At 49.9% G+C, this 24,286-nt stretch overlaps 1 protein-coding gene and 1 pseudogene across 1 annotated transcript in view; one reads left to right on the top strand and one right to left on the bottom strand.

The window, feature by feature from the left end:
* Nucleotides 1-24,286, bottom strand: part of ankrd13a (ankyrin repeat domain 13A) — a 65,596-nt gene that overhangs the window by 19,502 nt on the left and 21,808 nt on the right. The window contains exons 5-12 of the mRNA XM_072481625.1: nucleotides 22,198-22,341; nucleotides 20,908-21,097; nucleotides 17,278-17,344; nucleotides 16,622-16,703; nucleotides 15,563-15,624; nucleotides 14,965-15,095; nucleotides 12,650-12,807; nucleotides 7,090-7,209 (exon numbers count right to left, since the gene is read on the bottom strand). Coding sequence (XP_072337726.1) covers nucleotides 7,090-7,209; nucleotides 12,650-12,807; nucleotides 14,965-15,095; nucleotides 15,563-15,624; nucleotides 16,622-16,703; nucleotides 17,278-17,344; nucleotides 20,908-21,097; nucleotides 22,198-22,341 — 954 coding nt within the window. The remainder of the gene's footprint in view (nucleotides 1-7,089; nucleotides 7,210-12,649; nucleotides 12,808-14,964; nucleotides 15,096-15,562; nucleotides 15,625-16,621; nucleotides 16,704-17,277; nucleotides 17,345-20,907; nucleotides 21,098-22,197; nucleotides 22,342-24,286) is intronic.
* LOC140428956 (uncharacterized) lies at nucleotides 243-4,688 on the top strand (annotated as a pseudogene).

Below are 24,286 nucleotides of genomic sequence, written 5' to 3'. Positions count from 1 at the left end.
TTATCGTTTCCAGTCAATATTTGGAAAGTTAAAGTCCCCCATAACAACTACCCTGTTGCTTTCGCTCCTATCCAGAATCATCTTTGCAATCCTTTCCTCTACATCTCTGGAACTTTTCGGAGGCCTGTAGAAAACCCCGAACAGGGTGACCTCTCCTTTCCTGTTTCTAACCTCAGCCCATACTACCTCAGTAGATGAGTCCTCATCAAAAGTCCTTTCCGCCACCCAGTCCGTGACTAACAATGCCACCCCTCCCCCTCTTTTACCACGAGAAAAGGGGAGGAGAGCGAGAAAAGGGGAGTAGCGAGAAAAGGAGAGCAAGAAAAGTCGAGGAGAGTAAGAAAAGTCGAGGAGAGAGAGAAAAGTCGAGGAGCGAGAGAAAAGGGGAGAGAGAGCGCGAGAAAAGGAGAGAGAGAGGAGGAGCGAGAGCGAGAAAAGGGGAGGAGCGAGAAAAGGGGAGGAGCGAGAAAAGGGGAGGAGCGAGAAAAGGGGAGGAGCGAGAAAAGGGGAGGAGCGAGAAAAGGGGAGGAGCGAGAAAAGGGGAGGAGCGAGAAAAGGGGAGGAGCGAGAAAAGGGGAGGAGCGAGAAAAGGGGAGGAGCGAGAAAAGGGGAGGAGCGAGAAAAGGGGAGGAGCGAGAAAAGGGGAGGAGCGAGAAAAGGGGAGGAGCGAGAAAAGGGGAGGAGCGAGAAAAGGGGAGGAGCGAGAAAAGGGGAGGAGCGAGAAAAGGGGAGGAGCGAGAAAAGGGGAGGAGCGAGAGCGAGAAAAGGGGAGGAGCGAGAGCGAGAAAAGGGGAGGAGCGAGAGCGAGAAAAGGGGAGGAGCGAGAGCGAGAAAAGGGGAGAGAGCGCGAGAAAAGGGGCGAGAGCGCGAGAAAAGGGGCGAGAGCGCGAGAAAAGGGGCGAGAGCGCGAGAAAAGGGGCGAGAGCGCGAGAAAAGGGGCGAGAGCGCGAGAAAAGGGGCGAGAGCGCGAGAAAAGGGGCGAGAGCGCGAGAAAAGGGGCGAGAGCGCGAGAAAAGGGGCGAGAGCGCGAGAAAAGGGGCGAGAGCGCGAGAAAAGGAGCGAGAGCGCGAGAAAAGGGGCGAGCGCGCGAGAAAAGGGGCGAGAGCGCGAGAAAAGGGGCGAGAGCGCGAGAAAAGGGGCGAGAGCGCGAGAAAAGGGGCGAGAGCGCGAGAAAAGGGGAGAGAGAGCGCGAGAAAAGGGGAGAGAGAGCGCGAGAAAAGGGGAGAGAGAGCGCGAGAAAAGGGGAGCGCGCGCGAGAAAAGGGGAGAGCGCGCGAGAAAAGGGGAGCGCGCGCGAGAAAAGGGGAGAGCGCGCGAGAAAAGGGGAGAGCGCGCGAGAAAAGGGGAGAGCGCGCGAGAAAAGGGGAGAGCGCGCGAGAAAAGGGGAGAGCGCGCGAGAAAAGGGAGGAGAGCAAGAAAAGGGGCGCGAGCAAGAAAAGGGGAGAGAGAGCGAGAAAAGGAGAGAGTGAGAAAAGGAGAGAGAGTGAGAAAGGTAGAGAGTGAGAAAAGGAGAGAGAGTGAGAAAGGGAGAGAGTGAGAAAAGGAGAGAGAGCGCGAGAAAAGGGGAGGAGAGAGCGCGTGAAAAAGGGGGAAAAAACGAGAAAAGGGGAGAGCGCGAAAAGGAGAGAGTGCGAGAAAAGGGGGGAAGAGAGTGAGAAAAGGGGGGGGGAGAGCGCGAGAAAAGGGGAGAGAGAGCGAGAAAAGGGGAGAGAGAGCGAGAAAAGGGGAGAGAGAGCGAGAAAAGGGGAGAGAGAGCGAGAAAAGGGGAGAGAGAGCGAGAAAAGGCGAGAGCGAGAAAAGGGAAGAGAGAGCGAGAAAAGGGGAGTAGCGAGAGCGAGAAAAGGGGAGGAGCGAGAGCGAGAAAAGGGGAGAGAAAGTGAGAAAAGGGGAGGAGCGAGAGCAAGAAAAGGGGAGAGAAAGTGAGAAAAGGGGAGGAGCGAGAGCGAGAAAAGGGGAGGAGCGAGTGCGAGAAAAGGGGAGGAGCGAGTGCGAGAAAAGGGGAGAGAAAGTGAGAAAAGGGGAGGAGCGAGAGCGAGAAAAGGTGGGAGAGCGAGAGCGAGAAAAGGTGGGAGAGCGAGAGCGAGAAAAGGTGGGAGAGCGAGAGCGAGAAAAGGTGGGAGAGCGAGAGCGAGAAAAGGTGGGAGAGCGAGAGCGAGAAAAGGTGGGAGAGCGAGAGCGAGAAAAGGTGGGAGAGCGAGAGCGAGAAAAGGTGGGAGAGCGAGAGCGAGAAAAGGTGGGAGAGCGAGAGCGAGAAAAGGGGAGGAGCGAGAGCGAGAAAAGGGGAGGAGCGAGAGCGAGAAAAGGGGAGGAGCGAGAGCGAGAAAAGGGGAGGAGCGAGAGCGAGAAAAGGGGAGGAGCGAGAGCGAGAAAAGGGGAGGAGCGAGAGCGAGAAAAGGGGAGGAGCGAGAGCGAGAAAAGGGGAGGAGCGAGAGCGAGAAAAGGGGAGGAGCGAGAGCGAGAAAAGGGAAGGAGCGAGAGCGAGAAAAGGGGAGAGAGCGCGAGAAAAGGGGAGAGAGCGCGAGAAAAGGGGAGAGAGCGCGAGAAAAGGGGAGAGAGCGCGAGAAAAGGGGAGAGAGCGCGAGAAAAGGGGAGAGAGCGCGAGAAAAGGGGAGAGAGCGCGAGAAAAGGGGAGAGAGCGCGAGAAAAGGGGAGAGAGCGCGAGAAAAGGGGAGAGAGCGCGAGAAAAGGGGAGAGAGCGCGAGAAAAGGGGAGAGAGCGCGAGAAAAGGGGAGAGAGCGCGAGAAAAGGGGAGAGAGCGCGAGAAAAGGGGAGAGAGCGCGAGAAAAGGGGAGAGAGCGCGAGAAGAGGGGAGAGAGCGCGAGAAGAGGGGAGAGAGCGCGAGAAGAGGGGAGAGAGCGCGAGAAAAGGGGAGAGAGCGCGAGAAAAGGGGAGAGAGCGCGAGAAAAGGGGAGAGAGCGCGAGAAAAGGGGAGAGAGCGCGAGAAAAGGGGAGAGAGCGCGAGAAAAGGGGAGAGAGCGCGAGAAAAGGGGAGAGAGCGCGAGAAAAGGGGAGAGAGCGCGAGAAAAGGGGAGAGAGCGCGAGAAAAGGGGAGAGAGCGCGAGAAAAGGGGAGAGAGCGCGAGAAAAGGGGAGAGAGCGCGAGAAAAGGGGAGAGAGCGCGAGAAAAGGGGAGAGAGCGCGAGAAAAGGGGAGAGAGCGCGAGAAAAGGGGAGAGAGCGCGAGAAAAGGGGAGAGAGCGCGAGAAAAGGGGAGAGAGCGCGAGAAAAGGGGAGAGAGCGCGAGAAAAGGGGAGAGAGCGCGAGAAAAGGGGAGAGAGCGCGAGAAAAGGGGAGAGAGCGCGAGAAAAGGGGAGAGAGCGCGAGAAAAGGGGAGAGAGCGCGAGAAAAGGGGAGAGAGCGCGAGAAAAGGGGAGAGAGCGCGAGAAAAGGGGAGAGAGCGCGAGAAAAGGGGAGCGAGCACGAGAAAAGGGGAGAGAGCGCGAGAAAAGGGGAGAGAGCGCGAGAAAAGGGGAGAGAGCGCGAGAAAAGGGGCGCGAGAGTGAGAAAAGGGGAGCGAGAGCGAGAAAAGGGGAGAGAGAGCGAGAAAAGGGGAGAGAGAGCGAGAAAAGGGGAGAGAGAGCGAGAAAAGGGGAGAGAGAGCGAGAAAAGGGGAGAGAGAGCGAGAAAAGGGGAGAGTGAGAAAAGGAGAGAGAGTGAGAAAGGTTGAGAGTGAGAAAAGGAGAGAGAGAGTGAGAAAGGGAGAGACTGAGAAAAGGAGAGAGAAAAGGAGAGAGCGAGAAAAGGAGAGAGTGAGAAAAGGGGAGGAGAGAGAGCGCGAGAAAAGGGGAGGAGAGTGTGGTGATGTGCATCACTATAAATGCATGTAAGCTAGACAGACACTAGAGGGAGCACCAGAAACATCACACACACACACTCAACCAATAGATAAGTTAGGTGGGAAGTTAATGGACATTCACGATACACAAGGAGGTGACACGACCACAGGGGGGCATTACACCAACCCATACATAAAGGACACCACACAATGATCAGCCCCCTTCGGCCAGTGGAGACAGTCAGTGAGGAGAGGCACAGGGTTGATTCATTATCACACCCACCACGTGGAAGACAGCAGCTGGTCAGTCAGTTAGGTAGCTACAATAGGATTAGTAGTAGTGTCGAACTCAAGTTATAAAAGTGTACATAGTGTAAATAAATGAGTTGAAGTTATTTACACGTCTCGACCTTCCTTGACAAATGCAACACAAGGAAGCCGTTTATGTTACAAAGGAAACATAACAAAACAGAGAGAGAGCGAGAAAAGGGGAGGAGAGCGAGAAAAGGGGAGAGAGCGAGAAAAGGGGAGGACAGCGAGAAAAGGGGAGAGCGAGAAAAGGGGAGGAGAGAGAGCGAGAAAAGGGGAGGAGAGCGAGTAAAGGGGAGGAGAGCGAGTAAAGGGGAGGAGAGCGAGTAAAGGGGAGGAGAGCGAGTAAAGGGGAGAGAGAGCGAGAAAAGGGGAGGAGAGTGAGTGCGAAAAGGGGAGGAGAGTACAGCACCAATACAAGTGGAAATTCAAAGGAGCAGTTCATGTGCTGGCTGGCAGCTCTCACTATGGTGTGTCTGAAATTCCAGCTGGCAATCTTTTTAAACTGTTAAATGCTCAGAATCAGAGGGAGCTTCACATCAGAAATCTCAAATGCTACTATTACAATACCCAATCTGCCAGTATAATCTTCCCATTAAGCAGGTAAATCTGTTTCAATGATGCTTTGAGAAAAATTTGGAATTCCTCCTTGCTACAGACTTTCCGTGCAATTTTGTTTCTAACTTTAACTCACCGGGTGTCTTTAAGACAGAGGTAGATAGGTTCCTGATTAATAAGGGGATCAGGGGTTACGGGGAGCAGGCAGGAGAATGACAATGGGAAACATATCAGCCATGGCGGAGCAGATCCGATGGGCCGAATAGCCTAATTCTAATCCCATATTATGGTCGAACATCACAGGCGCATTTAATTACATCAGGGTGTGTGCTTTGCATGAAATTAGTTTCCTATATCAGGTTAACATTTACGATGGATCTTTACAAAACAACAACAAAGAACAAAGAAATGTACAGCACAGGAACAGGCCCTTCGGCCCTCCAAGCCCGTGCCGACCATACTGCCCGACTAAACTACAATCTTCTACACTTCCTGGGTCCGTATCCTTCTATTCCCATCCTATTCATATATTTGTCAAGATGCCCCTTAAATGTCCCTATCGTCCCTGCCTCCACTACCTCCTCCGGTAGTGAGTTCCAGGCACCCACTACCCTCTGCGTAAAAAACTTGCCTCGTACATCTACTCTAAACTTTGCCCCTCTCACCTTAAACCTATGCCCCCTAGTAATTGACCCCTCTACCCTGGGGAAAAGCCTCTGACTATCCACTCTGTCTATGCCCCTCATAATTTTGTATACCTCTATCAGGTCGCCCCTCAACCTCCTTCGTTCCAGTGAGAACAAACCGAGTTTATTCAATCGCTCCTCATAGCTTATGCCCTCCATACCAGGCAACATTCTGGTAAATCTCTTCTGCACCCTCTCTAAAGCCTCCACATCCTTCTGGTAGTGTGGCGACCAGAATTGAACACTATACTCCAAGTGTGGCCTAACTAAGGTTCTATACAGCTGCAACATGACTTGCCAATTCTTATACTCAATGCCCCGGCCAATGAAGGCAAGCATGCCGTATGCCTTCTTGACTACCTTCTCCACCTGTGTAGCCCCTTTCAGTGATCTGTGGACCTGTACTCCTAGATCTCTTTGACTTTCAATACTCTTGAGGGTTCTACCATTCACTGTATATTCCCTACCTGCATTAGCCCTTCCAAAATGCATTACCTCACATTTGTCCAGGTTAAACTCCATCTGCCATCTCTCCGCCCAAGTCTCCAGACAATCTAAATCCTGCTGTATCCTCAGACAGTCCTCATCGCTATCCGCAATTCCACCAACCTTTGTGTCGTCTGCAAACTTACTAATCAGACCAGTTACATTTTCCTCCAAATCATTTATATATACTACAAAGAGCAAAGGTCCCAGCACTGATCCCTGTGGAACACCACTGGTCACAGCCCTCCAATTAGAAAAGCATCCCTCCATTGCTACCCTCTGCCTTCTATGGCCTAGCCAGTTCTGTATCCACCTTGCCAGTTCACCCCTGATCCCGTGTGACTTCACCTTTTGTACTAGTCTACCATGAGGGACCTTGTCAAAGGGAAAAGGGAAAAGATGCATATTTTTATGATTCCCTAGCAAAAAGAATTTCCAAATCACTTATAACATGTACACCAAGAACCAGGGGCGGGATTTTCCGACCCCCCACCAGGTCGGAGAATCGCCGGGGGGGGGGCTGCCGTGAATCCCTACCCCCGGCGTGTCCCGAAGTCTCCGCCACCAGAGATTTGGCGGGGGCGGGAATCGTGCCGCGCCGGTCGGCAGGGGCGGGAATCCCGCCGCGTTGGTCGGTGGGCCCACCCCCGCCGATTCTCCGGCCCGCGATGGGCCAAAATCCCGCTGCTGGAATGCCTGTCCCACCAGCGTGGATTAAACCACCTTTTGAACGGTTGGACAAGGTGGTGTGGGCTGGCTCCGGGGTCCTGGGAGGGGCCCGGGGCGATCTGGCCCCAGGGGGTGCCCCCACGATGGCCTGGCTCGCGATTGGGGCCCACTGATCCGCGGGTGGGCCTGTGCCGCGGGGGCACTTTTTCTTCCGCCTTCGCCATGGTCTTCACTATGGCGGAGGCGGAAGACCCCCTCCCCTGCGCATGCGCGGGGATGACGTCAGCAGCCGCTGACGCTCCCACACATGCGCGGACCCGCGTCGCCCGGCGAAGACCTTTCGGCCCCGGCTGGCGTGGCGCCAAAGGCCTTTCCCGCCAGCCGGTGGAGCGGAAACCACTCCGGCGCGGGCCTAGCCCCTCAAGGTGAGGGTTTGGCCCCTAAAGGTGCGGAGACGTCTGCACCTTTGGGGCGGCCCGACGCCGGAGTGGTTCCCGCCACTCCATCATGCCAGGACCCCCCCGCCCCGCCGGGTAGGGGAAAATCCCGCCCCAAATCAGGAAGATCAAACAGCATTGTTTAGCAGGCCAACGTACACAGCATACAAACCTTCATTAGATGTCGGCTGTGCTAAATTGCTCTGTGACCCCTGATGGGCCTTGATGGTGCTGCAGACATTCACGTTTCCAAATGTAATTCGTGCATTCAGTACGTAGAAGAGTGGTATTTCTGGAACAGATAAGATAGTACAATTTAAACAAGCAATTCAAGCAAAACCGTCTTGGCAATGGGTGGCTAACGTCTCTCAGCTAAGGCAAAGCTGTTTAATTTCCTTTGACAAACATGCAAAAGCACCGCCATCAATTCAAACTTGGATGGTCCTGTTTATTGCCAACTGATTACTTCAATGAAGTGTAGTCGGTGTTGAAATGTAGGAAATGCAGTAGCCAATGCACACTCAGGGTTCCACAAGTAAATGACAAGGTCATGTGTGTTGGTTATGATGTACCATTAATCCACTGCTCGACGATGAGAGCGAGAGAACATAGGCTCTATTACACAAGAACTTGCCTGCCTGAGATCGCTGTAACAACTGAGTGCCACCCCCAGGCGGCCGGTATATATACCGTCTGGGGGGGGCGGAGCCAGAGGCAGAGCCCACCGGGGTTCCAGTTCACTACATGGAAAAGGGATCATATTACAGTACTCTGCAGACAACTTATTCTGGTGAATACATTCACCACATACACCCCCTGTTAAAAAAATGAAGTCCAGCGGGGGTGAAGTGAGGCCGGACTGTTCTATTGGACCTCCTCAGCCCTGGCGGTGCAGCGGGTGCTGCCGACGTAGTCGTCGACTCCGGGAGCGTGTCGTCTGGAGCTTCGGTCCGCCACCTGCCAGTGGGGAATCGGGAGACTTCTTGACTGAAGGGCAAGAAGGACGGCCTTCCATACCGTCGCGTTCTCCCTCTCCACCTCCCGGTTTCCCTGCGGGTTGTAGCTCGCGTGTCGGCGACGGTTGAGGAGTGGGGGTAGGCAGGGGGGGGGGTGGTGGATAGCGGTAAGGGGGAGGTGGATGGCGGCAGCGTAGGCTCGGGACAGTACAGGAGCTCCGAGGGGCCGTAAAGGGTTGGGGGGGGTGGGGGGTGGCAGTAGGCTGGGGGGGGGGGGGGGGGGGGGGGGGGTGGCAGTAGGCGGGGGGGGGGGGGGGGGTGCGGTGGCATGGGATCCAGCAGGGACCAGGTCCCGGAGGGAGACCGTATCTTGCCGTCCGTCTTGGTGCGCAACGTAGGCGTATTGGGGGTTGGCGTGCCGCTGCTGGACCCTCTCTCGACCAGGGGGTCGGTCTTATGGCTCCTCGTATGCTTCCGTAGGAGGACAGGTCCCGGAGTTGTCAGCCAGGATGGAAGTGAGACCCCAGAGATGGACTTCTTAGGGAAGACAAACAAATGGTCGTGAGGGGTCTGGTTTGTGGCTGTGCAGAGGAGCGATCTAATGGAGTGGCGCGCGTCAGGGAGGGCCTCCTGCCAGTGGGGAATTGGGAGACTTCTTGACTGAAGGGCAAGAAGGACGGCCTTCCATACCGTTGCGTTCTCCCTCTCCACCTCCCTGTTTCCCTGCGGGTTGTAGCTCGCGTTCTCCCTCTCCACCTCCCTGTTCCCTGCGGGTTGTAGCTCGTAGTCCTGCTCGAGGCGATGCCCTTACTGAGCAGGTACTGACGCAGCTCATCGCTCATGAACGAGGTGCCCCAGTCACTGTGGACGTATGCAGGGAAAGCGAACAGGTTGAAGATGCTGTGCAGTGCCTTTATAACAGTGGCCGAGGTCATGTCGGGGCAGGGGACAGTGAAGGGAAAGCGGGAGTATTCGTCAATGATGGTCAGGAAGTATATATTTTGGTTGGTGGAAGGGAGGGGCCCTTTGAAGTCGATGCTGAGGCGCTCAAAGGGCCGGGAGTGGCCGGTAGAATGTGCATTGTCGAACATCAAGGCAACCGACCGTTGGTCGGTGACGAGGGTGAACCTCCTACCGACGAGGTAGTGCCTCCAGTGCCACACAGCTTCCACAATGGCTTGCGTTTCCTTCTCGACAGAGGAGTGTCGTGTCTCGGCGGCGTGGAGGGTTCTTGAAAAGAAGGCTACTGGCCTGCCCGCCTGGTTGAGGGTGGCGGCCAGGGCGACGTCGGCGCATTACTCTCTACCTGGAAAGGGATGGACTCGTCCATCGCGGCTTTGGCAATATCTGTCTTGATGCGGCTGAAGGCAGCACGGGCCTCAGCCATCAGGGGGAATATAGTGGCTTTGATAAGTGGGCGGGCTTTGTCCGCATAGTTGGGGACCCATGGGGCGTAGTAGGAAAAGAGCCCCAGGCAGCGTTTGAGGGCCTTGAGGCTGTGGAGAAAGGGAAGTTCTATGAGGGGGTGCATGCGATCGGGGTCGGGCCCTAGGACCCTGTTTTCCACGACATAGCTGGGGATGGCTAGCCGGTTGTGCGGAAAACGCACTTCTCTTTGTTATATGTGAGGTTGAGGGATTGGGCGGCCTGGAAGAACCTCTGGAGGTTGGCGCCGTGGTCCTGCTGATCGTGGCCGCAGATGGTAACATTGTCCAAGTACGGGTATGTAGCCCGCAACCCGTACTGGTCCACCATTCGGTCCATCGTTCTCTGGAAAACCGAGACCCCATTAGTGACGCCGAACGGGTCCTGAGGAGGTGGAAGAGTCGGCCGGCTGCTTTGAAGGCAGTGTAGTGGCACTCTCCCGGGCGGACCGGGAGTTGGTGGTAGGCAGACTTCACATCGACAGTGGAGAACACCCGGTACTGTGCGATCTGGTTGACCATCTCCACTATGCGGGGGGAGGGGTACGCATCAAGTTGCGTGAACTGATTAATGGTCTGGCTATAGTCCACTACCATCCAATTCTTCTCCCCGGTCCTGACAACCACCACTCGTGCTCTCCAGGGGCTGTTGCTGGCCTCGATGACTCCCCTCCCTTACGAGTCGCTGGACCTCCGACTTGATAAAAATCATGTCTTGTGCACTGTACCGCCTGCTCCTGGTGGCGACGGGCTTACAGTCGGGGGGGGTGAGGTTCGCAAAGAGCGAAGGGGGGAGGTGACCTTAATGGTCGCGAGGCTACATACAGCGAGGGGGGGGCAGGGGTCCGCCGAATTTTAGGGTCAGGCTTCGGTGACTGCATTGGCAGTAGAGTCCAAGCAGCAGCGGGGCGCAGAGGTGAGGGAGAACATACAGTTTAAAATGGGCGTACTCAGCGCCTTGTATCACGAGGTTCGCGACACAGTACCCCCGGATCTGTACCGAATGGGATCCGGAGGAAAGGGAGATTGTCTGGGACGTGGGGTAGATGTGGAGGGAGCAGCGCCTTACCGTGTCGGGATGGACAAAGCTCTCTGTGCTTACGGAGTCGAAAAGATAGGGGGTCTCGTGCCCGTTGACCCGGACGGCCACCATCGAGTTCTTCAGGTGTTTTGGCCGCGACTGGTCAAGGGTGACTGCACCGAGCTGCGGGGTCACAAGATGGCGGCCCCCACAAATCGCACGTGTCGGGCTGGGTCGGAGATGGCGACCAGGATGGCCGCCCCCATCGGTCGCACGTGTCAGTTGGCGTTGAAGATGGCGGCCAATATGGCTGCCCCTACGGGTCGCACGTGTTGGGCTGGTTTAAAGATGGCAGCCCCCACGAGCTGCACGAGGCGGATGTCACGTCAGAAGGGGCGGTACCGGCAGGCACGCAGCCACATTGTGGGGTCTGCGGGCCTGTGAGTCCGTGGGTCGGGCGTGATACGCTTTCGACTTTGGGGCTTTGGATCGGGCCAGACAGACTCTGGCGAAATGTCCCTTTTTGCCGCAGTTGCTGCATGTCGCAGTGTGGGCTGGGCAACGCTGCCGGGGGTGTTGGCCCTGCCCGCAGAAGTAGCAAGGCGGTCCCCCGGGCTGAACGGGCAGCAGCACGGCACAGGCCTGGGACGTAGTCGGGTCTGGTGAAGGCCGCGTCTGTGGTGCCCACGAGGGGCTCGCTGGGTCTGCTGGGAACGCGCTGAGGCTCTGGTAGGCCACCTCTAACGAGGAGGCTAGCTTTACTGTGTCCTGTAGGTTAGTTTTCTAGCAGCCGCTGCCGGATGTAGTTAGACCGGACCCCAGCAACGTAGGTGTCCCGGATCATCAGCTTCATGTGCTTGTCGGCCTTCACATCCCTGTAGTTGCAGTTGCGGGCGAATAGGGTCAGGCTCTCCAGGTACTCGTCCAGCAATTCTCCGGCGCGTTGTCGGCGGATAGTGAGGAGGTGCGGCACGAACACTTCGTTCACAGGCTTCAAGAACTGTCTCTTTAGAATCGCAACCGCCGCGTCGTACGTGGCTGCATCCCGAATCGTACCCGAGATTCGTTGGCTCACCCGGGCGTGGAGGAGGCGCAGCTTGAGGGCGTCGAAGGGAGGCGTTGCAGAGAAGTCGAGGTAGGCCTCAAAACAGCGGAGCCAGTGGGAGAAGATTTTCTTAGCTTCTGCTGCTCGTGCGTCGAGTTCCAATTTATCAGGCTTCAGAGCGGCTTCCATAGTGATGTCTTTGTGTAATAAATTGATGTACCATTAATCCACTGCTAGACGATGAGAGTGAGAGAACATTGGCTTTATTACACAAGAACTTGCCTGCCCGAGATCGCTGTAACAACTGAGCGCCGCCCCCAGGCAGCCGGTCTATATACCGTCCGGGGGGTGGGGGGGGGGGTGGGCAGAGTCAGAGGCGGATCCCACCAGGGTTCAGGTACACTACATGGAAAAGGGATCATATCACAGTACTCTACAGACAACTTATTCTGCTGAATACATTCACCACAGGTTAGTTGTGGGATAAAGTTTTGGCGAGACACTAGGAGAATCCGCTGCTCTTCACTCACTCCACAATGGATTGGGATCTTCTATGTCCAGCTGCAAGGAGTCAGGGCCACGGTTTAACACCTCATCTGAAAAATGGAACCGCTGACAGTTTAGCACTCTCTCAGTTCTCCATTAAAGTGTCACTCCAGATTATGCAAATCGGTCTATGGAGTTGGGCTCCACGGTGGCATAGTGTTTAGCACTGCTGCCTCACAACTCCAGGGACCCGAGTTCGATTCCAACTTTGGGTGACTGTGTGGAGTCTGCACATTCTTCCCGTGTCTGCGTGGGTTTCCTCCGGGTGCTCCGGTTTCCTCCCACAGTCCAAAGATGTGCAGGTTAGGTGGATTGGCCATGCTAAAATTGCCCCTTAGGGTGGTGTTGCAGGAATAGGGCAGGGGTTCGGGCCTAGGTAGGGTGGTTTTACGAAGGGTCGGTGCAGATCCGAAGAGCTGAACGGCCTCCTTCTGCACTGTCGGGATCGTATGAATGCATCACCCTGACTCAGAGGTGAGTGCGCGATCACAAGCCAAGACCGACAGTTTAGAACATAAGAACATACAGTGCAGAAGGAGGCCATTCGGCCCATCAAGTCTGCATCGCCCCACTTATACTCTCACTTCCACACTATCCCAATAACCCCTCCTAACGTTTTTGGTCACTAAGGGCAAAACAGAAGGCAAAACGGAAGCTCACCAGACGTCAACACGTAGGTACATTCCAGTAGGGATTACTGGATAATGAGAGAAAAACAATGTAGTAATCTGAATTTTTACCTATTTTGACAGGAAATCCTGGTGGCAATTGCAATGTGATGAAATCCCTGAGTTTTGCAAAATGTAAGCTGCTCCTCGCCATAAGGTCAATGATCGGAATAACTTGCTCCACAAAGGACAGTGGGTAATCCTCACAGAGCCACAGTGTTGCTCTAAATCTGCTCAGACAGAGAGAAATAAAATACACCGAATCGTATGAAAATTCCTGGATTCACACAAATGAATAGTTATATAGTGCCATGAAAACGTGAAAAGGGTAGCAGGGGCATCACAGGAGTGCAGTCAGACAAAGGTTAAAACCAAGCCAAAGAAAGATATTGGTAAGAGTAAATAAAAGGCTGGTCTTAAAAGAAGTAAGCGGGAGGAAGAGAGAAAGGCATGCAAATTTAGGGAAATAGTTCTAAATGCATGAGGTGCTGGAGAATTGCAGAGTATTTGGAGGGATGAAGGTCTGGAGATTACACTCATGGGGGGGTGGCAGGACGATGGAGGGCTTTGAACACAAGGCTGAGAATTGTGAACTTGAGGAGTTGGCAGATCAGCTTCAATGTTGGTCAGCAGGCGCAGTGGGAGATGGGTGAGGATACAGCAGAGAATTTTGGATGAGCTGAAGTTTATGGAAGGTGCATGTTGGGAAACCAGCTGGGTGAGCATCGGAATAGTTGAATCTAGAGCCAACAAAATCATGGGTGAGGGTTTCAACAGCGGATGATGTTATAGAGATGGCTTTTGTGAAGGCTCCTTAATCAGCACCTTCCGCACCTAGAAGGACAAGAGCAGCAGATACGTGGGAACACCACCACCTAGAGGATCCCCATCAAGCCTCGCACCATCCTGACTTGGAAATATTGACGGGTTTATTTATTTATTGTCACATGTACTGAAGTACAGTGAAAAGTATTTTTCTGCAGCCAAGGGAACGTACAAAGTAGACAAAAGAATAATCAACAAATAAGTAATTGGTTACAGTGCGGAACAAGAGCCAAACAAAACAAATATGACACGAGGAAGAGCAGCATAGGGCGCCGTATATCACCGTTCCTTCACTGTCTCTGCGTCAAAACCCTGGAACTCCCTCCCTAACTGCACTGTGGATGTACCTACATACCATGGACCACAGTGGTTCAAGGCAGCAGCTCATCACCACCTAGGGAAACTAGCGATGGGCAATAAATGCTGGCCCAGCCGCTCAACACAAAACAGGACTTCATGCTTGTATACAGTCCGATTTAACCGGAGACAGTGGCCAAGAAGGGGAAAGGAATCGGTAGTGCGGTAAGTAGCTCCCTGGATGGAGAGAAGTGTTCCTAATTCCACTTGGCAAGAAAAACGTCAATCCACAGTGTGCAGCAGCAGGTGGGATTGGGGAGTGGAAATGGGCCGTAAACGAGGGAGGATTATTTCTGTGCACTCAAAAAAAGCAGAACAGAAGCAGCATCTATGAATAACGTACATTCACAAATATATTACAAAAGCTGTGGCACATTTTGAACAGATCTGCAGTGTGCTCAGGCTGTGGACTAAATTTGGGACTCACCTCGTCTTTATGGGGACCCTAAGGGGCAACTAGACCTGCACAAATCTTCTACAGCAGTCTTGGCACAGCAGGAATTGCAAGCGCTGGTATTCCTGAAAACGGGTTGACTCGAAATAGAGAAAATAAAGCAAAAGTAAAGTAGGAAGAAGGAAAGTCTGTAGAGAGGATGAAGGAAAGTCTGTGGAGAGAAAGAACACACCATGTGATAACAGTGAAACTGGTCAACGACTTTCAAAAAAATCGGGACCAATAATTACTGTGTGCCTGATCTGGGTCCTAGATTAGTAAGCTCAGAAAAATGCAATGAATAGACAGGTTCCAGTGAGAAGCAGTCACCTAAAGAGGCTTCACTAGGAAGTGTTTGGCAAGCTGCTCTTTTTAAAATGGCAGAGTCGTCGGCAGTGGGGGATGGGGGTGGAAAGAGAGAAAGAGGTGTGGTTGGTGATGCAGGGAATGAAAGGAGGTGGCCATAAGCCAATTTCTCCAAATGTTAGTTCAATGTGACAAGTTGACCTGTTCCAACTATCAGTTTCCTGGCCATGTCTAATGTTTGCAAGTTGCCCTCCTTTCGAGTTCCTAACCTCATTCCTTTCCCACTGACAAATTTATTTTCTTTACTTTTCTGGACATTCTTCCACACCTCTCCTGCCGACCTGTGCTAATCTGCAATTCCCGTACCCCTGTTAACTTGTCAATTTAACCAGATGATGGGGTCTGCCTTGCACTCGAATTTTCACCCTCATCTCCAGTCTTCAAGTTAGCTGGTCAAGGATCTTACTTGCGTAATTTGGTATAGAGCTCCATGGGCCGACCAATATCTCGGTCTCCAAGGTCAAACTCTGGGTTGAAGTATTCTTCTGGCGTGATGGATGTGGGGTTGTTAATCGTTGCGGTTTCAGTAATGAGGTGCTGCAAATAACAAAAGACAGTGTCTCACAATTCCACAATAAAGGTATTTGTGCAAACCAGGTGCTATGACTACATCTGGCACTCTTACCCTGAAATTTTAATTTGGCCATATAATTAAAATAGAGAAACTCCCATTCACGGGAGTAATGTGTTCACACGCCATCATCAAGAGATGGAGACAGCTCACTCAAATATTTTAACAAAGACTTGTTCTTGAACACTTTTATCCATCTAGATCTCAAAACCATGTCCATCCAGTTGCCAAAAGATCAATTAGCAGTTGTCCTATTTAGGATTATATAATCATTTATTCATTTGTGGTGTGCAGGCATCACTAGCCAGCAATTATTTGGTAGGGTTGGGAGGGGAGGGGGGTGCAGTAGATGGGGAGCACACATTATCTCACAATCTATAAATGAAAAATAAGTACATGAAAGGCTGGCGAAAAAGTTTTCTCTGCAACTTACCCCCTTCTGTGGGATGTGCTCCTCCACTGTTCCCAGCAGAGTTTCAAGTAGATTTTTATCATCTGTAAAATAAACACGTTTATTCTTGAATAAATTCAAAAGGAAATAAACTGGAGCGCTCGGTCAGAAACAGGACACTTCAGTTTACAGATTGTCACTGTCCTTTGCTGGTGCACAGCAGGCTTGCACAAACTCCTTCTGAAGCAGTTCTCCTGGCTCTGGCAGGGTGTGCCTCAGTTTTGATTGCTGACATTTTAAAGCCTCTTACCTACTTTCAAAAGGTTGCGCATTTGTTCTTATTAATACTGGATATATTTTGTACCATGTGGCGAATAAGGTGACCCCAGCGCCACAGGTTTGGCGAGCATTGAAATTCTATTGGGCAACACATTCTATTGGGCGGCATGGCGGCACAGTGGACCCGGGTTCAATTCTGGCCTCGGGTGACTGTGCAGAGTTTGCACTTTCTCCCCGTGTCTGCGTGGGTTTCCTCCGGGTGCTCTGGTTTCCTCTCACAGTCCAAAGATGTGCAGGTTAGGTGGATTGGCCATGCTAAATTGCCCTTAGTGCCCAAAAAGGTTAGGTGGAGTTACTGGGTTATGAGGATAGGGTGGAGGTGTGGGCTTAAGTAGGGTGCTCTTTCCAAGGGCCGGTGCAGACTTGATGGGCCGAATGGCCTCCTTCCGCACTGTAAATTTTATGATTCTACGAACATAAGTTGGGCAGCATTTGGGTCTTTCTCTTTTCTCAAAGACATAATAACTCTGGTCCTTATGAACCTCAAGACCATCAGCTCCGGCGTACAATGGATCAGAGTTGATTGCAGGGTTAGAGCCATATCCTGGGATTTCTGCTCCCATCACATTGAGGGAGAAATGTGAAGAAAAGATTTCTATCCCTTAACTTTTACCCAAATTCACTAACCTTCCTCAGGAGATTAAATAAGACCCTGCTGGGGAGGTGGGAACAAAATGTGCACCTGCAACTTAGCCAAGGTAAAGGAAGCAGGCTGCATGGACCTTTCCTAAATTTCTATGTGGGTTTCTCTTCTTTCTGTACCTTTATATTTGGCCTTCTCGTCATCAGTCAGGTGTTCTGTTCTACTCCTGGTCACCACATTGACATTGTTCACAGTGAAAACCTAGAGAGGAAAAACAACTAGGCTCATTAAAGGTAAGCATTTATTTCACCCCTTACGTTTCTCTTTTTAAATCCTGGGTGATGGGGGTTCGCAATTATTCATATTTCATCAAAATGGTTATTCTGCATATAAAAGACTAAACCATGACTACTAACAGTCTACAACAAAACACCGTTGATGCTTGAAACTGGAAATAAAGAGAAAAAATGCTGCAAATTCTCTCATCAGAGAGACACAGAATTAACGTTTCAGATTGTGACCTTTCATCAGAACTAGTCTACAGTATTTGTTTGTGGAGCACATCACTGTAGGTGAAATGCCAATATTCTTATCCAATACCACTCACACCCCCATAAACTCTGTTCTAATGTTTCTCCTTTTCCGTCCTGCAGACAGCTCCCCCTCCAAAATAATAGCTGGGGGATATGGAAGTTTGTTTGGATTTTGGTGATCTATTTTCACTTTGTCTCTTTCTCCTGGCATTGATGGAACAGGAACTTAATCCCGACCATGGAGTAATCACCTCTCGGAGAGCAAGGAGCGGAACAGGATGCTTCCATTTGTTTCACTGTACCTTGGCCTCGTGTGCTTGAACAACATCAATCTTGTCCGTTCGCCAGCCCCAGAATCCAGACTTATTCCTGTAGGACAAGCAGAGAGTCAAGTACTTTGCACTTATCACCTTCTTACAATCATTTTTGAGAAGAACATCTATCAGCAAAACACAGCTGGCTTTAAATTATTGAAGCAAATTGATCACCAGTCACTTCCTTTTGAACTAAAGGGATTTGTGAGTTTCTTAAAAGCATAAATTCATCGTTTCTATCCATATAATAAACAACACCAGGATCTGGCTTAAGTCTCTTAATTTTTTTAAAAACCCCATGAGACTTTATCCCATCTGCCTCGGTTCTTACCCTCTTTCGGAAAGCTGAAAGGGAAGCATTATAAATCCTGACCCCAAAACAGCATACTCGCTGATCCCAAGCTCCACAGATTCAACCCCTCCTCCTTGAACCCGTACTGTATTGGAAACAGTCCCACCTAATCCTCTAATTCAGTTAAGCCAACCTCATAAAACCCGAAAGCTGGGAAAGTAAAATTAATAGCTACAAACTTTAAAGTAGACTTACTGCTATTTGTAGCTACACATAACCACAATTAGTTTAGACTATCTTACGAGGGTCTCATTCCTATTTTAAAAAATGTATAAGTGTTGTTTGTGGCAAGCAACATCCAATAGTGTGACCGTTCCACTTATCAAGCCACCGGCTCGTTCAGATTTTGTTAGTCATGAGAAGGAAGACTGGTTGGAAACTCCCCATTTTGTTTTAAAGCCACAACATGTTCTCAAAAACAAACCGAGTACAAACCACGTTCCATGAAGCTTGATGTTGTCCAACCGATTCAAATTCCCTTCCTGCCCCAACAAAAATAAACAATTTCTCAAACAAGAATATTATTCCAACAACTAGAAGAATCGTTAAGCTCCTCAACACAAAGGCTGCACATGATTTCTTAAAGTATAAGCTTCTGTGTACCCCATTTTCTACAGCTATTCTTAGACTTGTCATTTCGGTGTTACACAAATTAAACGCTTGTTAAGCATATAGATTTATAACTCTTGTGGACTTTGAGAGAAAAAGTGCGTGAAGGGGAATGAGAAAATCAAAGCTGGGTGTGAGGGAGAGAGAGCATGTGAGGGAGGCCGAGCACGGGGGTGGGAGGGGGGGCAAGGGTAAACGCAAGGCAGAGGGTAAGGGATTGAAGGAGACACAGGCGGAGAGAGCATTAAATAAACACATCTGTTGATCTCTATGGACACAGCCTGTCCATAGAGACACTTTGCTGGTCTTTTTTTTCTTGTTCCAATTAAGGGGCAATTTAGCGTGGCCAATCCACCTATCCTGCACATCTTTGGATTGTGGGGGTGAAACCCACGGAGATATGGGAGAATGTGCAAACTCCACACAGACAGTGACCCGGGGCCGGGATCAAACCCAGGTCCTCAGCATCGTAGGCAGCAGCGCTAACCACTGCGCCACCGTGCCACCGTGCCACCTGAACCCTTTGCTGGTCTTGATCACAACCTCATGACTGAACGTGAAAAAGTTCATACGGCCCAGTTTGATACATCATTTAAAAAGATCCATTATCCATAAAAATATCCACTTAAAAGAACCATTTTGCAAAGAGATTATCTTGCTACAAACAGTTTGTGCAATATTATCGGAACATGGAAGATACCAACAAGAGAAACTTTAGTATCTTTTTTAGTTCAGTATTGATATTCAAGGAGTTTAATTTCCTCCAATAATAGATATAAAAAGCCGGGAGGTAATGGTAATGAAACTTCGGAGCCTGGAGTCTGATTCCAGTGTGCCCCGCTACCACTCCTAGCGAGAAGGGAGAACTTGACGCCCAGCTAAAACTCCCATTCTCTGCAGCGAGACCGGAGAATCCCACCGGCTTGAACAGACGGAGAATCCCAGCCTTGTTAAATAACTGTCTTCATAACTACATTGTGAAGTTGCAGAAGGTGGCACTATTTATTATTACACATTAATCGAAAATAGGACAACTTAGTCTGTGTGTTCATCACACCTCAAGGTGTCAAAAATATCAGACAAAAGAGCAGACTTTTCATGCTGCCTTCATTTGAAGTAGAACCATAAGTTTATAAGCACACCCAATTCTACAAACGTCTCTCAACAAAAAAAAATGTAATTCTTGACTAACCTCTGAATTCCCTCTGCTGAGATTTAGGTGACGTTCATAACACTTGGCAATTGAAGCTTTATGGTCCAAAAGGAAAAAGCTACTTTAACCATTGATCACATTCCTAATAGCAGAATAGATTGTTCATTACATCTGGAGTTCTCAAATGCAACAGGTTTCCAACGGGTTCACCAAATTGACATCTTTCAAAGAGTAAAAATTTTTTCAGAATCCCATTCAGCAAGCAGTGTCGCCAAAATTGAAATGAGACTGATCACCACTGACGTCAGTGGTGTCCCATTTATTACCAAGAATGGTATGACCTCAAAATTAGCCTTTATCTTTTTAACCACTGCGTGCCCATGGCAGCTGTTTACAGCCAAGCACGACAGCAGCTTGAGGCTCCAGGCCCACAGTCCTGGGGCACCACACGCGCTGAGAGTGGACAGCCATGAATGTTGGCCTTATTTGCACTGTGAAGTAAGCCTGGAACTTAGATGTTCACCGTATATGGTGGCCCATCTGATTTTCAGTTGTGGGCTCTTGCGGTGCACAAATCTGCAGCAGGCTTTTACCACGTGACAGAAAAACAAACTCAATTGTGTTTTTGGGGTCTGTTAATTTTTCTAACTTTGGAGGAGGGGAAGAAAAGGTTTATCTTGCACTCCGGTCATGAAAAAGTGAATGGCAAAATCTATTAGCAACACTTTGGAAGATTCACTGGTAGCTACTGTTCATTGTAATTTAATTTTAAAACTGCTCAATTCAAACTAAATGCTGAAAACATTTTAATTATCGATGTTATTTACATTGCTGGATGATTCAAATTTTTAGTGCAAAACAAAAAGACTGAATTTTGAGGGGTATTACAGCAGACCCAAATTAAATTGGTTAAACAATCTCAAAATGCAAGTAAGGCTTGGTTTGTTGTGGTCAATCGTGCTCGGTGTAATGCAGTATGTCTCACATCAGAACTGAGTTTTAGGGGCAGGGTACAGAGCATTTCCAATGATGCACTTCAGCTCACACAAGTGGTTGGCCACATCTGACATATTCTCACTCAATTGTGACCAAAGCCTCAGAATGATGGCATTCCTTGCTTCATTCAGTCTTTCCTTTATCCTCAAGTCCAAAGCCCAGCTTTACGGCCACTAATTACATCTCAATTTATCTCGCCCTTTCCCATATTTGTTCAGCCTTGGATATGACCAGCATGATGATTCAACAAATGTTAGGGCGCAGCTGAAATCCTAGATTCAATTAACACACTTTTGTACGTAATCTCAATGGGAGTGGAAAGACTACCTTATGACCAATAGAAAATGACTTGCACTAAATGATCCTTGGTAACTCATAGGTCTTTGGAATGAAATACATCTCACCAAACCAGCTCTTACTGACTTTCATTTAATATTCTCTCGTCACAGGGTACACTGACCCTCAGTGATGACTAACATCACAGGTTATCGCGCAAGGTTAATATTACCTCTCAAATGAAATGTTCTTTGAATCAAGGACTGTAGAAACAATAGGGGATATAAGGCGATTTGCGACCTGATCCTTTGTTGGTTTTATGGAGGATAATGTGAGGCCTTGTTGTTCCTGCAAGAGCGCAAAGTGTTCTCGGTCTACGACCTGGTTATCGTGGTCTATCTCTATAAACTCTGCCGAGTCAGCTGTCATAAGAAAGAAAATCATGGCAACCTTAATGGCAACGAAAAACTTAACAGGACATTGCGTTGTAATTTTTAAAAAGCATTTATATAATTAGATGGAAAACATCGAAGTCAGCAAAGTTTCATGGGTCCAGTTCTGATTTTATTTTGGTTTTGAAAACTTTTCTTACATTGATTTTCTCCACTCGTCACTTGACACCACTAATTGACATTGGGAGTACGCAGAGAGGGCCAACCGCCCGTAAAAATGGCCATTCTTCATGTGCGAATTCAGACAATTTGTGCATGTGGATTATTTAGCAATGGGAATCATCACTGGTAAACTTGATACTGCCCTTATTGAAGGTGCATTTATGCACATTCACTCAGGCGATAAGGTACAGCAATCTGATCTGCCCGATTTCTCACCCTCCTCCAATCCCTAACCTGTGAGCAGAGAGGAGAGAAGACAACTATACCACGAATGTCATCCTAGCCAAGATCAGCACTGACAAAAGATGAAACCGGAGACCCATTTGGCCTGCATGGTTCCGAGTTTATTTTTATTCATTCATGGGACGTGACGCCGCAGGCCGTGCCAGCATTTATTGTCCATCATTATTTGCCCTTGAGAGTCAACCACATTCCTGTGGGTCTCGAGTCACATATAGGCCAGGCCAGGTAAGGATGGCAGATTTCCTTCCCTAAAAGGACATTAGTGAACCAGGTGGGTTTTTAAGACAATCGACAATGGTTTCATGGTCATCGTTCGGCTTTTAATTCCAGATTTTATTGAATTCAAATTTCACCATCTGCAGTGGGGGGATTTGAACCTTGATCCCCAGAACATTACTCTAGGTCTCTAGTTTACTAGTCCAGTGACAATACCACTGCCAAACCATATCCCCAAGACAATCCACTAAACCAAGAGGGAGTGTGTGATGACCTTAATAGGAATAATTGCCTTTCCTGCTCACCATACATGGTTATGAATTCTGATTAATGAGTTGCTTGGTTTACAAATTAACTGCCTTAGGGTTAATACAAACGGAGGGGGAAAATAATTTTAAAATACATTTTAAGAATCTAACAAAAAGCTACTTAACCTGGATGATATTTACCCTTGCCATTAAAAATGTAGCTGCGTTGGCCCCTTTCCCACTTCATATTCTCAAAGTTCAGTAAGGTTGTATCCACTCGCAGATTGGCACCACTCTTCCAAACACGATGGACATCGCTTGGGCACATCTTTGACACCAGGGGAACTGGAAAAATTGAGAAGAGGAGGAAATGTGTAGAAGCAAAGGGAAGAAGGAAAGATAGAGGGTTCACGAGAGAAAGGGAAAATAATTAAATTGTTTAATTATAATAAATTAAATAATTAAATTTATTCTTGCACTTTTAGAAACGTTGGGCATGATCTACCGGCCACACTGCGCCCAAAAAGCAGCGAGCCGCAGGCAATGTGCCCGGTAAATGACGGGACACCCGCTCCTGGGATCTACCCAGCTCGCCACACATTGCAAGATCTAACACCATCTCGTGAGATGTCACGATGTGAAGCAGGATCACCTTTTGGAAAATCTGCATATTAGAGCGAGACAGCTGGTCTCACTTTAATATGCAGCTCTCTAAGGTTACTAAGGCATTGGGATCTATCCCCTTCGCCTTGGACATCTCGGGCGAGCGCTGTTCAATGCTGGTCTCCACAAATGGGGACCAGACGGAACGGCACTCATGGGAGTCTCCCAGGGGATTGGAGGCCCCCAGGTGCATGCCCTCTGGGCGGGGTGGGATCCTGGTGTCACTCGGGAGCCCTGGCAATGCCAGCCTGGCACTGCTAAGGTGCTCAGATGGCTGAGCTGACAGGGGCACTGCCAAGGTGCCAGGCTGGCATTGCCAAGGTGCAAAGCTGGCATTTTCTGCACGGCGGTGATCGGGTGGGGGGGGGGGTAAGGCCGCCGAGAACTCCCTTACAGTGAGTTGGGGCTTGGGGGCTCAAGAGATCTCTCCCTGCAGAGGAGTATCGGCGTGTGGGGCTCCTCAGTGCAGGAAAAGGGGTTAAGTGCGGCCTCGGCTGCACATTTCCCGCTGAGACCCCATATCGAACCAGAGTCACATTAGATAGCGTTGTGTTTCTCGGTGCTGTCAGCGCTGGGAAACACATGGCTAAATGTGCTCGCTATGGGACATAGTTCCCATTTGGTTAAATGGCGCCTTAGTCATCATGAATGTGTGCTCGTAGTGAAAATATTATTTCTAACTTTGGGGGTTAATTTTTTACATAAGTCACAATACACAAGAAGTTTTTTTTAAAAGTCTGTTTATTAGGGTTTTATATTTTCTACAAATAACACAACAAAACCACAAGAATGATATGGCACAGCAAGCAACAAAAAGGCTGTGTATACATGAATACAGAAGGGGAACAGGAGAACAGCAGTATAACTAGTTCAATACAATCATTAGACATAACTTGGTGCCTCTATAATCCCAACCGGAGAACAAGGGAGAAACAGGATAGGACCATGAAAATGTGGTAAAACGGTGCACATCTATCCACGCAGCGAATGCTCGCAATTACCACGAGTGTTCAGGATAAAGTTCCCATGCCATGTTCGGGCGTGCACTAATATACATTGCCCTCTATTCCATCAGCGCCAGGGGCACCAGTGACACACCGCAACTTTCTCTCCTCGGACACCAGACCCAGCTGCACCCATGCAGGAACCAATCGTGAGAACCTCAGCTCTAAAAGGGTGTTACATATATACTGCGCAATGCAATATAACCCCAGTGTGAAGCCCAGAAAGGAACCAACATCGTTCCACACATTTAAAGAGAGGATCAGCAAAATATGATCAAATTATGATCAATGCAATCAACACCTCCCAAGAAAACAAAAAGGAGAACTAGAACTACCAAGTGTAGATCATAGGATAAAAAACAAATCAAGACAACACCATGGGACCGTAATCCCTCCCCAGCGCATGGCTATCATCCATTCATGGAGTAGAGAACAAGCTGTTCATTCAAACAAGAAGCACCCCGACCATTAGGGGGCAACACGATGTCAGCCAAAGTTCAGGACTCTGCTCAACCCCAGGCCCCTGTGCACTGAAGAAGCAAAACCCAACCTCTGAGGGTGTCTTTAATAAGTGCCTGCGAGAAGGGACATCCCAAGCTCCAGAGGGCAACAGGATACCAGTC

This window comes from Scyliorhinus torazame, chromosome 1 (genome assembly GCF_047496885.1).
Source record: "Scyliorhinus torazame isolate Kashiwa2021f chromosome 1, sScyTor2.1, whole genome shotgun sequence".
Lineage (NCBI taxonomy): Eukaryota > Metazoa > Chordata > Chondrichthyes > Carcharhiniformes > Scyliorhinidae > Scyliorhinus > Scyliorhinus torazame.
Note: the sequence above shows the minus strand (reverse complement) of the source record. Positions and strands in the feature narration are given on the sequence as shown.